The following is a 13,926-nucleotide window of genomic DNA, read 5'->3' as shown; positions in this document are numbered from 1 at the left end:
GAGATAAAAGAACACGAATATATCAGGATCGTATGTTCTCGTAATTTTGCATTGAAATACATTTTTTTATATGACAAAAATTGGGTACCGCTTTATTAAATAGGATGGATAGGTTAAGATATCATATCATACTCAAGGATGAAATTGAAAGGATGTCTGATAGTTGGTGTAAAATAAAGTAAAGTGTCTTTATTTTCCACCATCCTTCAGTTTTTTATTTTAAAAATATTTTATCCAATTGATTTGTTCAAAAGTCCTCAATTTTCCAGGTATTTGTTTATGAAAAATTGATTAGTACTGATATATGCTTGTTTTTTCTTTGCTTTATTAATTTGTTCTCCAAATAATATCTACCTAAATAAATTTGATAGACTTTGAAAACATTGAAAGTATTTATCAAAGGAAGGGAACAATATTTAGGAATACTGTAAATTAAAAAAAATCTAATATATCTTCGGTGTTCTTGTTCGAAGTACTTTAGCAATTTAACAATAGTAGTAATTTCGTATTCCATATTATAGTAAACGCTACTAAATACCGAGTAAATGGATTAAGACATAGACTTTAATCGACATCGCTTTTATAAATATTTAATTTTAAATATTTAAATGAATTGCGTAATTTGAGTGTGAATTGAATTCAAAAATGGACTGTTCGTTTGAGGAAGTACCTATTTTTTACAAAAGATGGCTACTTTCTTCATCTTCACTGAGACACAAACCATTTTGCCAATGTACGTACCAAAAAGCAAACAAACGGTTTGAATGCAGCTAAATTTCAAATATACCCGTTTAAGAAGTTTGTATTTTTCCAAAAGATGGCGCTTTTGTCAACTTTATTCGAAAGCACAAACCATTGTGCAAAATGGTGTTAACCGATTTGAACGCCGCTAAGCTTGGCTTAAAACCTGCCGTTGGCTGATCATGAATTTCGAACAGGTGCGCGGCGTCTTGAACTTGTTTTCCCAGATTGAATAAAAATGTTGCATACTTCTGTGCGGAACAGAAATTCCAATAATAAGGGAATTTTTGAACATGGATAAGACAAGGTGACAAGTTTGTGTGAGCGGGATAGCATACACATTTTTTTGTTGTTCGGACATGTATTTAATGTAAATATTGAATATTGTGAAAATAAAACAGTAATCGGATTGTTAGTAGATTTATTTATTTATTGTCTTTGTAGTATTTCAATTACAGGCATATTTCTATTACGATACAAAATAATAATCTAGTATTGTTTGTTTGCTCGTATGCAGTATTCGTTTATATTCACCTAGAATTGAGTTTATGCGAAAACATTGAATACCACTACGTAATTATATTAATAGTAATATTAATATTGCTTTATGCAGGCAGTATATTAAGTGAGTTTTTTATAGTTTCGTCTTTTTTTAAGCGGTTTACATACATATGTACATGAGAGTACATAAGTATTATTTGATCACTAAAGCACTGTCACTAACATTATGCAAACATATATAATTTGTAGTTCTTAATAAGTTTTAGAAACTGAAATACAAAAAAAACATTGTACATAAATCCAATCAAACGGTATTTTAAATACACGCTTCATACTATTAGTTTCATTCCTTTCATACTTTTTGTTAGCTTAAATGTATATATTTATATATTGGACGGATTAGTGAACGTTATACACTTAAAATAGAGCCTTAAAAACATCGATGCTGTTGCAGTTATCTAGATTTCTCATATTTTTCAATTTAGTGCAGATTGTACTATATATAAAATAAAAAAAAGCAATTTCTCTATCTTACTGGTGGGTTGATCAAAGTGTAAGATACGTACAAAAACAAATTTGTATTGCAGCGATGTTTTTGTTCAGCTCTAAACTAATAATCTTCGTCTGCAACTTCGAATTAAGAAATTTCACCATTTTAGAAAACTTGTCATTGGTCCCAAAATCATTTATTTGAAAGGGAAATGTATTTCGATTTCAAAAGAACGAGTTCGGGACCAAAGCACAATTGTGCACATGTCTATATATAAATAATTGTATAATGCCTTCGATCAATAGTGTTTTTAATAATACTTGTTCAATTGTGAAGTTTCCCCATAATCGTTTATGGTTAACTTGTCTCTTGTGTCACGGCGATAATTAGGAATGTCATGCAATATTGAGTAGTTTGTATATGTATATGTAATTAAATTATATTTAAAAGGCATAAACAATAATTTCATGCTTGACTTGTGACTGCAGAATATACGACAAAAAGGCAGCATAATTTAGTATATATTCTCAAAGTTAAACATTCATTTGTTTAGCTTCGATGTGAGTATATAAGTATGTATGTAGATAGAATGTATTTATATTTTCTTTATGTACTAAAAATAAATTCAATCAGCATGCTCAACTTTCGGCTGACTCTCGCTTACAATCATAAAGTGTGTGTGCTGTGTGTGTGTGTGTTTAATTAAATATGCATTAAAAAGGGTTTCGCATGCGATCGACCGATCGATCGATTGATAATTTTGTATTGAAGGTAAATGCATATGAGAGACATAATTGAATTTTCGTTAATGCTGCTAACTAGTATGTCAGGCAATTATAATTGGCACTTTTGTTAGATTTATATAGTAGTATTGTATTGTTATTATACTTAGATAGATTTTCGGATTATTCCATAAAGCGATTCAACTGAATTTAAGCAATTTACTACAAGTTATCTTTTTTGTTTAATATCATGTGTGTGTTATGCATTATATATACCCCTCTCCGAAGCGCATTTCATTTGCTTGTGTGTTGTTTAGTTTTGAAAAGTGGAAAATTGTATTGAATTGAATCGTTTTAAGGATCGAACGCCTACCACTTTTGTGGTGGCTGTGGTAGCTGCTTTTCGGCCTGGTAAATGCTGCGATGTGTCTCCACGTATTCGCTCTGCGATTGGGCCACGATGCGTTGTTCTCCGGCCTGGCCAGGCAGCAGCTGCAGTGGCTGTGAAATAGGAAAACTATTTAGTCTCGACTCAAACCGAAATTCTAAACTTAGTAGTGGCTGTGTAAAAGAGGAATACAATTTAGTGACGACTCACACCGAAGTTATAAATTCTTAACGAAATCAATTTAGTCAAACCAACATTCTAAACTTGGTTGGGCTTTGTGAAACAGTTCTTAGAACCAACAGAGATTTAGTTTTGTTCAACAAATTAGTACTCTTTTTTCTATTTTCTCACATTTAAAATATTTGAAATTAAGTTATTGACATCGAATTCGATTTTTTAAATTATTATTGGACTTTTTGATATTAGACTAAACGATAATATGTGCGTTCCGTTATAAAATGTTTCTATTATTTATTTGCTATCAAGTACTTCTCTTCTATTTTCAACCTATACATTTTACCTTTAAATAATATTCCGAATAGTTATCTTAATTGGAAAATATAATAGTTTTGCAACTGTTTTTTCAAACTACATTTGCTTTCTGAAAATGTTTCGAATATTTATCTTATGCGTCGTATATTATACATTTTTTTCGTGAAAGAACTGCACTAAACTGAACTGCTATTAAACATTTATTAAATTTGCCATAGAATATTTCGGATATATAGTTTTTCTCTAAGAAAAAAACCTCTCTAAATTAACTTTCGAGATGCTATAAACTTACCTGACGAGCACGGTGCGCCCTGGGCGTGCCTTCCGGCGAAGAGATCTCAATGTCATCGGGTGCAGTCCAGTGCTCGGTGAACTCGCTGGCCGAGCGGGCCAACGACGGGTGACTGATCGAGCGATGGAACGAGGAGCGTCTGTCCTCGTCGTCGTCATACTGCATGCGATAGTACGAGCTGGCATCGCTAAAGTTATCCGAATGATCCGGCTGCGGGCGGCCAAAGTCGACCGTCACCTCGGACATGGAACGGAAGTCGTTGTGATCCGTTTGATACGAGGCACGCGAACTGCGCTGTGATCGCTGTTGTTGCATGTGGAACGAACCGGGTCCGACACCAACGGGTCCCATGCCATGCAATGGCATCGAGGGATCGTTGCGTATGGTGCGCACACTCGAGCCGCCATCGCTGTCGTACTCATAGAGCGTGGGCAGCGAGCTGCGGCGCGAGCGTGTGTCCCACGGTTGTGGCGCCGACTTCTTGCCACGCTTCGGGGTGCGCAGCTCGACGTCGGGATCATCGTCGCGCGGCGGTGCCAGAATGCGGATGATGACGTCCCAGGTCTGTGGCTCAAACATGCGCTCGTAACGCGTGTCCTGGCGAATGCGCTCAAAGTCCTCACGCACCACCGCCTCGGTGAGCATTGTTCGCAACGAGGACTGCGTGGTGATGATCTCCTTCCACTTGGCCCGATCGTCGTAGCTAATGTTGTGCACCGAACTGGCGTCATCGGCACCCATCTCGGACATCTCGGGCTCCTCCAGAATGCGTATGAGCACATCCCAGTTGGGCACATCCTTATCCTGGGGCGGCACTTCGATCGGTTTCATGTTGCCCACCAGCTCGGGACTGGTCAACTTCAGTTTGTTGTCATGGATCTGTGCCGGTGGCTCAGCGGGTGGTGCCAGACTCAACTCCGAGCGCTCCATCTTGGGTGTTAGCGTCAGACCCGAGGCACTGGAAATGTCCGAGAAGTTCTCCCACTGTTGTTGCTCCCTTTCGCTGGGATATTTACGCACACGCACATCGAACTTGGGATCGGGTACAACGACAGCTGGTGGCAGTGGCGGCAGTGGTGCCTTCGGTTTGCTCTTGTACTCGGTGACTCGACGTTTGTGGCTCTCAATGTCCTCGATGGTCTTCTTCTCGGTGACCGTGCGCAAATAGACATCGTCCACCGTGTGCGATGTCACTGGCAGTGGCTTGGGCATTACCATCGGCTCGACGGGCACATACTCATCCTCATAGTAGTGCAGGGCTGTCGTGGACGTCTCATGCACATGATTGTCGGGTACTTCTGATGACAGATCGGTTATCTCGCTGGGCGCTGGTCCGTCTGTGTAATCCGACCAGGTCTCGGGACGTCCGTCGACGACCTCGTGATGTGTGCGCGTGTACACCGAGAACATGGGTTCGGCCACATGGGGCAAGGGTTGGGGTTGCGGTGCCGGATGCAGCTCGGGCACATAGGTGAACTGCGATTGCATTGTCTCCTCGACGTGCGTGGGCAGTGTGTCCATTGTCAGCACACTCTCGCGATCCTCGTAGGCCTCCATGATCGTGGACAGATTGTTGCGATCGGGACGCAGCGTGGCAACACTTTCCGTGTCCGAGGTAACAGGCGATTGTGAGTTGGGTATAGGTGATTTCTTGACACGCACCTGTACATCGAATTTGGGTGAACCGGCGATGATTTCCTGCTGCACCGTTGTCATCACTGCATTGGCAGCGGGCATCTCCTGAGCGGGCGCATAATGATCACTGTAAATGCTCGAAGTCTCCTGGACAAAGGCACGATTCTCGAAGCTGCCCGCCGAACTGAAGGGCAACGAACGTGTGTCGATCTCCTCGATCTCAGAATGCGATTCACTGGGATAATCCGATGGGATCAGTGCGCCCTCGCTGCCCGACGAGCTGTAGACAGCCTGAAGTGCGGCATGGGCACGCGGTATCTTGACGCCCTCGAAGGCACTGATGTTGCCCACGCTGCTGCCACTCAGCTTGGTGATCTCGGAGCCACTGCCCATGCTCATGGGCAGGCGACGCACCACGGGAATGGGGCGACTGCGCAGACAATAGTAGGAGACGGCGAGACCCAGGAGCAACAAAGTGAGGAACATGATGGCACAGATGATCATGAGGATCTGTATGCTCTTCAGCGGTGGCTGTATGATCGCGCTTGTGGCAATTGGATTCAAACTGTGAAGAGATGATAGCATTTAGTAATCGGGGATTATGATTATGATTGATAATCAAGACTCACATGGGAGCTGGCAGTGCTGGTGGCAGTGAGGGAATCGGCGGCGGGTAGCGGCACACAATTGTGATGATCTCATCGCCATCCATCTCCAGATTGGCATGGAAGCGTACAATGATGTTGTTGGTGAACACGCGTGTGGGATTCTACGAGCAAGATCAGTAAAATAGTTAAGCTGAGGATTCAATTGAAGAGCTGTGCAATTCTTACTTGAATGGTGCCGCATCCTTTCAAGGGCAACTCGAGGCGATAGTTAAGCGATCCCTTGCCACTGACACGACAAGCGCTGCCACGATCGTAGTCCGCTTGGATGATGCCATGGAACGGATCGTTGAATTTTAAATCAACCTGTTTACATCGAATCGTTTATTAATCGGTTAATCTTGTCATCAAGTGAAGCAAATTCAATTCACATACTTGCATTGAGCCGGCTGCACAGTTGAGAGCGGCCTTGGTGCGATTCAGAAAGATCAAGGGGCTAATGTCATCGAGCTTGGTCACCTGCAGAAAAGAGCAAAGCACAAAACAAAGAAAAACAATAACAAACGTAATTGTAATCGCGTGTGCTCATCGTGTGGGAAGAAGCTCTGTCGATGTATGTATCTCTGACTCTCTGGCTCCAGTCGAGTAAATTAATTATTCAATAGGCTAATTTTTTGATATACTCGTTGTGTGATTATTATGTAAGCTACCAGTGTGGGCTCCCATCATCTGACTTTGTTTTGCTTGTCCTCGATACTCACGAGGTAGTAAGTTAATTTTTTATTGTTACTGCCTCAGTTTCAGCGAAAGAAATTCCAGCACTGCTTCCCATAGTCTTGCATATTAACTGTGTTATGTGTATTTACTTATATTTTCACATTTTCCTACATAAGGTATATAATTATGTGTGTGTTTGCGGAATTGATAAGAAACTTGTGTGTTCAGATTTTTGATATAACTATGTTTATTTGAACAGCGTAGATAGAGTTGCATTGCTGGTCAAATTGATTGAGAGGAAGTACGAGAATGCTAGTTTACTATTTTTTTTAATTGAGCAATGGAACAGCTGTGAGAAAATCAATCATAAAATTTCTAAGATCTCACAATATTTGCTATTCCACTCGAATTGACTTTGCAATTAGCTTGAGATTTTAATCTAACATTTCAACTCTAATGTTTCTCTGTGCTGAGAATATCTACAGATGCTCAATTAAAATAGGCATTGCTTTTAAAAATACTTCCGCTAAACAATTTTAACATTTACTAACTGATTTCGGAAATATTTTTCTGTTTTTAGATAATTGAAACAATTAACGAATTCGTACGCAATCCAAAAATGAACGAATTTATATAACATATTTTAACGTAAAACAGAAAAAGTTCATTACATCAATATAGCAGTGCTATGTATAAGAATACTTCTATATATCATACTTTTGAAATTGTTTCAATTTGTGTTGTTTTCACTACAAATAGTTTCGCATGGGATTAATTCATATTCATTACAAGTACCATTTGTTATATGATCCACAAAAAATAGTTTAACAAAATACAAATTACACTTACCTTTCCATCCAGAGTGGCCTCCTCGGGCAGTCCGTTTGTGGAGTAGTTGCCACTTTCGCCATGTTGCACGTAATTCGATTGCGCTGCTGTTTGCTGCCCGCCGCACAGCAGCAAGAGGAGGGCAGTGAGGGATATGCAACGCAAACCGCTGACCAACATCGGCCACGGATCCGACTTCATTTTGCTCGAATTTATCTGTTAAGGGAATAAAACTATATGTAGAAGAAATCAACCAAAGGTGGTGATTGTCTAGAAACTGATTCCGAATCACAGAATTTTCAATATATTTCACTTATTGTCATATTTTAAGATCTACATCAAATGCACTGAACTGATTTTTGCCAAATAATTATATCTTATTTTTTTAAATTGTATTTTGTTTTGTTTACTTGTTTTTATTTTATATTATTTTATTTAATTTGTTATTTTGTTTTTTTTTATTGTTTTTAGTTTTTATTTTAATTTATTTTAATTTAATTTATTTAATTTGTTATTTTTTAATTTTTTATTTATTCATTTCGTTTAACTTTACTTTAATAATTGTCTTCCTTTTTGCATAATTTGATCTTAATGTAAATACAATATGAATTCAAATACTTTAATGATATGCCAATAATATCTTATCTTCCTATTAATCCGTTACGTTCGTAATTGAGTGTAAAAGTACGCGAGCTGATCGAGAATATATTCTAGACTATTGCAGCTGTTATGCATTTGCTCTATCTGAGAACAACAGCAACAAAATCTTGTAAAATAGAGTGAACTGCGATGGCGACGAATGCCCACGAAAATCCCACATATTCAATATTCGAGCTTGTACTGAGGAGAGGCAATGTGCTCCCCAGTGGCCCCAGTTGGTCGACTGCAATCGACTGAAGTTGCAACCGTGACGCAAATGGGGAGAGCAACTCGCAGCTGCAGTACTTGCATTGTTGTTGATGTTGTTGTAGTTGTTGTGGCTGCTGCTGTTGTCTTTTGTTAGTGATCACAGCTGCACAGCTGCATAAGTTAAACTGACAGCAATTGCAAACAAGTTGCCAAATTGGGGTTACCATTTTAGTGCAACACAAAATACCTTATACATTTACATGCACATAGGTACACTTAGGTACACATTGGTACATTTAGGTATACATTGGTATATAATAGTACATATGGGTATAACAAAGTAGAAAAAGGTACATTTACACACATTTAATATGATTGAACTATCACTGACATAAGAAACAAATGGATAATTGCAATGCTCGGTATATATTGGTACATAATGGTGCATATGGGTACAAATAGGTACACTTACATAGATCTATTGCTTGCACACACTTTATATTATGTTCGAACTATCGCTAGCAAAAGAAAGAGTAAATGTTTCTTGTAATTTTGTAACTATAAGTACACAAGTACATAATGCTACATTACGGTACACATGGGGGCATGTCGGTACAAAAAAGGTACAAAAAGGTACACTTACATAGATCTATTGCTGGCAGTCACTTTAAATGATGTTGGAACTATCGAACTAGCATAGAAAAAAACATGTGTTTAATTGCGATGCTCGTTAATTTTGTAACTTTAAGTACACAAGTTTACATATGTATTAATAGGAAATGCGATAATGAGAAAGTCTTTCCATCCTACTTGCGATTTAAGTACCTGAAAGTTGATCTTAGATACTTGGACACCACTGGGCAATTGTCGTTTGACCAGCTCTAAATAGACATTAAGAACGCCCTATTTCGATTTGAATTTGAATTGAAATTGGAATTGCGCTGGAGCGGACATGGTGACCGTTACCGTTAGATGGCGGCCGGTCGGCCCACCACTGTCAACGACCTTCGGCCCAAATCGCAGTTGCCACACTCACCGAATCTGCAGAACAAATAAAAAAGTCGCGACAACGCGCGAAAACATGACTAATAGATACCCTGCGATATACCCCCTTAAAAAGAAAACATAGTTAGCGTGTTCAGCAGATGAAAAATTGCCAAAACTTGAAGAAATAAATATCAAATGTATAGTCATATTTCGCAAGAAAATAGTTTTTGGGTTGAACAATGTTTTGACTATGCCCATAGCAGGGTAGCAAAAGATAAAAGACAAATTCTAGTACATGGTTTCTCTATATTCAAAAAAAGAGACTGTGGCACAACCATGAGAAAAACAAAGTCTTCATGGTCTTCATAGTGTTCAGACTTTATCATCATCATCATCATTATCATGTTGTTGTTCTTCGTTCGTCGCAAGAACATTGTGAGAGAGATTAAGCACATTCTTGTTGGCTTTCTTTGGCCATCAAATTGTTACAGATATAAAGAGTGGAGAGTGGCATAGAAATGCAAACAATGGATGAATTGAATTGATCTATTGTTGATTCCATTTCTATTTTTGATTCCTCACAAATCAGGGTCAAAGTTAAGTGTGTCTTCGACATCGACATCGACTTCGACACCGAAAATATATGTTTTGGATGGGGAAAGCAGAATTATGCAACAACAGACGTCATATCGATATACATAGTATACTTATGCAAGTATTGATACATGTGTCTGTATAATAAAAAAATAAAATAATAAAAAACAGAAACAACAGCAATGAAACAACTCCTACGACAATTTTGCCATATTTGTCAGCTTGTCGCCTTGGATAACCAGCAGACAGCTGCGCTGCAATGCGTCGAAAGCAAAATCTTTAGAGGTAGACTTGGCTTTGTGGCTTGGCTTAAAATTCTACTTCATTTGAGCATTTGTGTCCAAACAAGTTTTGGCCAAGCACACACACACACACACACACACACACAGACAAGCACACATTCTCCCACACACAGACATGGAATATACATGGGCTGTTTAGTTGTTGCTGTTGCTTGGAGATCGACCTAAGTAAGGTATGGACTTGAAGTTAAGCCTCTCGACTGGGACCGGCTTAGGCTCAGGTTCAGACTCCGACTCAGACTCAAACTCTGGAGAATTCTTAACGGAGTACGTGTACATTGCAATAATGTGTAGTAAGCACACACCATAACACATTCGTATTCATCGTATGTACTTAGTGGGTACGTACTGTACAAAGTACAAAATACTGCATGCATATGAAATTTGTTGGCGAAAGATTCGCCACGGATCGAGTTGCTGCCTGCGCTGCTCGCTACTTTGACTCGCTTCGCAGAGTTTTAGTTTTAGTTTAGTCATGACTTCATTTGAAAAAATAAATATATATTTTGAAGGTTATTCGAACATGTTTAGCGAGTTTCAAATGACAACAAAAGAAAACAAAATGCTGCAATTGGAAAGTGCTCAACTACCAGATACTTCGTCTCTGTCTGCGCTTTACTTCACTTTTTGAGATACTCTAACTTATGCGCGTAACTTTGCTGTTGACTGGAGTTTAATTTGTCGATTATATATTTATTAAGTTAGTTAACCAATAATAATAAATTATCATATCAACACATTCAAGGGAAAACTGATTCAGGACAAATCTCATATTTATATCATAAGAACATATATTAATATATGCAGCACTGCCCATTGCTTAGTTTATAAAATATTATGGATTATTTAATATAAGTTCTACTGTTGTAATTAGGTGTTGTAGAAAATATGACCAATTTTTAAAAGTTAAATCTGAGGTATGTAAAATTGTACTTGAAATATATATGTCTTTGTTTATTATAGTTAATACTCTTGGAGCAGAGATTTTACTGCTGTATCAGTTTCTTAAATTAGCGTTTTAGGGGATAGTTAAATGAAGCCAAGTTTGAAAGATAGTAAATAGATTGAAATATAGATAATTCAAATGTATACAGACAACAAAACATATATATTAAGGATTTTCCTTTTAAATAGTAAATTTATTAGGTTATTAATAATTCCTTGATTCATGAGAGTTTTTTCAAAAATAAATAATTTCAGTTTTAATATCAATAAATGTACTTATTAAAAAGGAAATCATTAATATAGTTTTTTAGTCTGTGTATGTTCTAACTATCTATCAAGCTATTTATTATCTTTTAGCACTCCTTAAATATTTCAGAAATAATAGATAGAGTATGGTATAGTAGTAATATTTATAAAATACGATATGGTATAATAAGTATGTATGAAAAATGATTGGTCATAAAATGCTAATGCCTTGAAAATGCTAATATATATTTTCAGTGGCTACAAATGTGCAGCTATGACAAAGAGTCTAATCCGTGAACAAGTGCTCAATAAACAATAAATAAAGCTTTTGCACATTTGTGCAGCTGAAAAGGCCTCAATCCAGCAACAACATACTTAGAATGCATGAGCACGCACCTACAAAGAATGAATTTACTTGCATGCATATATATTTACTTATTTATATAGTATATCAGAGCGATTGCATGTATGTACCTGTGTACATTAGGGTACTGGAACTCAGACTCAGTCTGAGTCTGAGTCTCTGTCTCAGCTCTAGAGTCAGAGGTAATGCTTTACCTGACTGGCAAAAGCTTTAGCGAAGCAGCCCAGATGACGACGATTTCGAGCAAAACTGGTATTTTAACTTGTTGTCTGTCTTTTGTCTCTCTCTCGCTCTCGCTCACTCGCTAGTACTCTCATTTTGGCCCCCCGTCTTTCTCGATCTCAATCTCGCTCCCGCTCTCGCTCTCAGGTCTGTCCCTTGACTCAACTTGCCTTGGCGCTCAACTCTGATACATACCCGACTTAATGATTACGTGACGCGGATGCTACTTTGGCTAGGCTGCTTTGAAACTTGACGAAATGTTCAAGTACCATATAGAGGTAGAGTTCATACAAATGATGCATATAGTTAGAGATTTGGTTATTGTATTGTATCTAATACCAGAACTGATCCTTAACAAATACCTTAAAACTCCGCAAGCTAAAGGCCAGCTATTAAAAATAAATAACGTTAAGATTCATTCGCTGAACAACTTAGCTATGACATCACATGTGTTTCTTGAAAACGTATTTCGCAGGTTCAAGATTTTGTTTTGGAATTCACTCGGAAATATAAAATAATACTTTGCATATTTTCGTAGTACAATATTTAGTACACTTTTTAGTACATTCTTAGTACATTTGTTGTTCGTTTGAATGCACGTATGTACGCTTAATGCAGCTAATTACATACATTCCTCAAGTGCTCAGAGATGCTTGAAGACTTCTTCACTTCTTCGTACTCCGAACAAATGGTCAACTATTAATTTTGCTGCCAACGTCTTTTTTCAAAGCATATACAAATTATGTGTATATGCAGCGTTGTGTGTTTGATCACCTTTTGAACACAGTAAAAAAAATCAAAGCAAAAAAAAACGAAATAATTGTAAGCCGATTACGATTATAATGCGTGCATGTCTACATACGTTGATGTATGTCTTTAATTATATACATACAAATGTATATACATACGTACATAAGTAATGTAAATGAATTGAGCGTATTGCTTTTTAAACTTGACTATTTGTTTGTTTTAGCAACGTATTGACCAACTCCAGTTTGGGCTAAAAGCTCACTCTTGTTGCTATCATTTACATAATTGACTATGTACATACATACATACATTCGTACATACATATAGGTATGTAAGTTTTAAGCCATTAATAACAGAATTTTGCAACGATGTTGCCGATGGGAATTTGCTTTTCTACGACTCTTTCAAACTTTTTCAATTTATATTTTCTTTTTTTTTTTTGGTATTCGTGTTTTGCAATTTTTGTTGTTCGTCGTTATTGTTGATTTTCGTTGTTGTTGTTGTTGTTTTCACGTTTTGCTTACCGCGTTCGTTAGATCGACCGTTATGTGTGTTATTATGTTTTATGTTTTTGTTCTCTGCTTTTTTCTACTGTATATTTTGAATCAATTCTTTTTTCTCTTGAATCACGCAAAAACTGATCCGTGCCCGTACGTGCTCGAAAAGATTACCAGCTAACGACTGTTGAGCCAGTTTGCTATTTGGCAGTAGCTGGGAACTTGGCGCTTGGAGCTCCTAACAACATCAGCGACTTCCGCTCCGCTCTCTCACGCTCACGCTCTCGACGAGGCTTTGGCTCCCACCAACATGCGAGCCAAGCTTTGTGTCTTACTCTCGCTCACTCTCTTTCTCTCTCTCTCTGCGCGGTGGGGCAATTTTAACACTCAACTCGCTCAGCATTGCACTGCTCATTTCTCATTTTCATTCAGCTGGTCAACGATGCACAACGAATTTATTTTAGCCAGAGCCACTTTCGGCCTCCCATTCCCCTCATGCCTCATTCCCCACCCCAACCAACTTGGCCATGATCAACTAACCGCGACAGCGAGTGAAGTGGAGTGGAGTGGAGTGGAGTGAAGTAAAGTGGAGGGCCATATCAGCATTCGGCATCAACATCGGCATCGTCATCGTCGGCTTTGTAGTCGAGTATTTCTCGGCATGATGTCAAACCTGTTGCGCTGGCTTTAATTGCGCCTAGCACTGGTTTTTGCTCTGCCGTTTGTTATGCATTAGACAGTCTCTCTCTCACTCTCTGT

At 38.2% G+C, this 13,926-nt stretch overlaps 1 protein-coding gene across 2 annotated transcripts; it reads right to left on the bottom strand.

Annotated features, from left to right (window-relative positions):
- Window positions 1-1,138: 1,138 nt before the first annotated feature.
- LOC132795672 (uncharacterized) lies at window positions 1,139-13,360 on the bottom strand. 2 transcript variants are annotated; one of them, XM_060806530.1, is made up of 7 exons: window positions 13,195-13,360; window positions 7,433-7,644; window positions 6,302-6,385; window positions 6,095-6,232; window positions 5,891-6,030; window positions 3,627-5,826; window positions 1,139-2,955 (listed from the first exon to the last, which is right to left on the bottom strand). In XM_060806530.1, the coding sequence occupies exons 2-7, from the start codon at window positions 7,610-7,612 to the stop codon at window positions 2,824-2,826; spliced, it is 2,874 nt and encodes a 957-aa protein (XP_060662513.1). In that variant the 5' UTR covers window positions 7,613-7,644; window positions 13,195-13,360; the 3' UTR covers window positions 1,139-2,823. The 2 variants fall into 2 exon arrangements, with proteins under 2 accessions (XP_060662513.1, XP_060662512.1); XM_060806529.1 differs by having other exon boundaries at window positions 7,433-7,627.
- Window positions 13,361-13,926: the final 566 nt, after the last annotated feature.

This window comes from Drosophila nasuta, chromosome X (assembly GCF_023558535.2).
Source record: "Drosophila nasuta strain 15112-1781.00 chromosome X, ASM2355853v1, whole genome shotgun sequence".
NCBI classification, from domain to species: Eukaryota; Metazoa; Arthropoda; class Insecta; order Diptera; family Drosophilidae; genus Drosophila; species Drosophila nasuta.
Note: the sequence above shows the minus strand (reverse complement) of the source record. Positions and strands in the feature narration are given on the sequence as shown.

Excerpts from the sequence above, each read along its gene's own strand:
- LOC132795672 (XM_060806530.1), bottom strand. The coding sequence starts at position 7,612 with ATGAAGTCGGATCCGTGGCCGATGTTGGTCAGCGGTTTGCGTTGCATA. Across the intron at positions 6,386-7,432 it reads AGGCCACTCTGGATGGAAAG|GTGACCAAGCTCGATGACAT; the intron begins GTAAGTGTAATT and ends TCTTTTCTGCAG. Across the intron at positions 2,956-3,626 it reads GGGCGCACCGTGCTCGTCAG|CCACTGCAGCTGCTGCCTGG; the intron begins GTAAGTTTATAG and ends CCTATTTCACAG.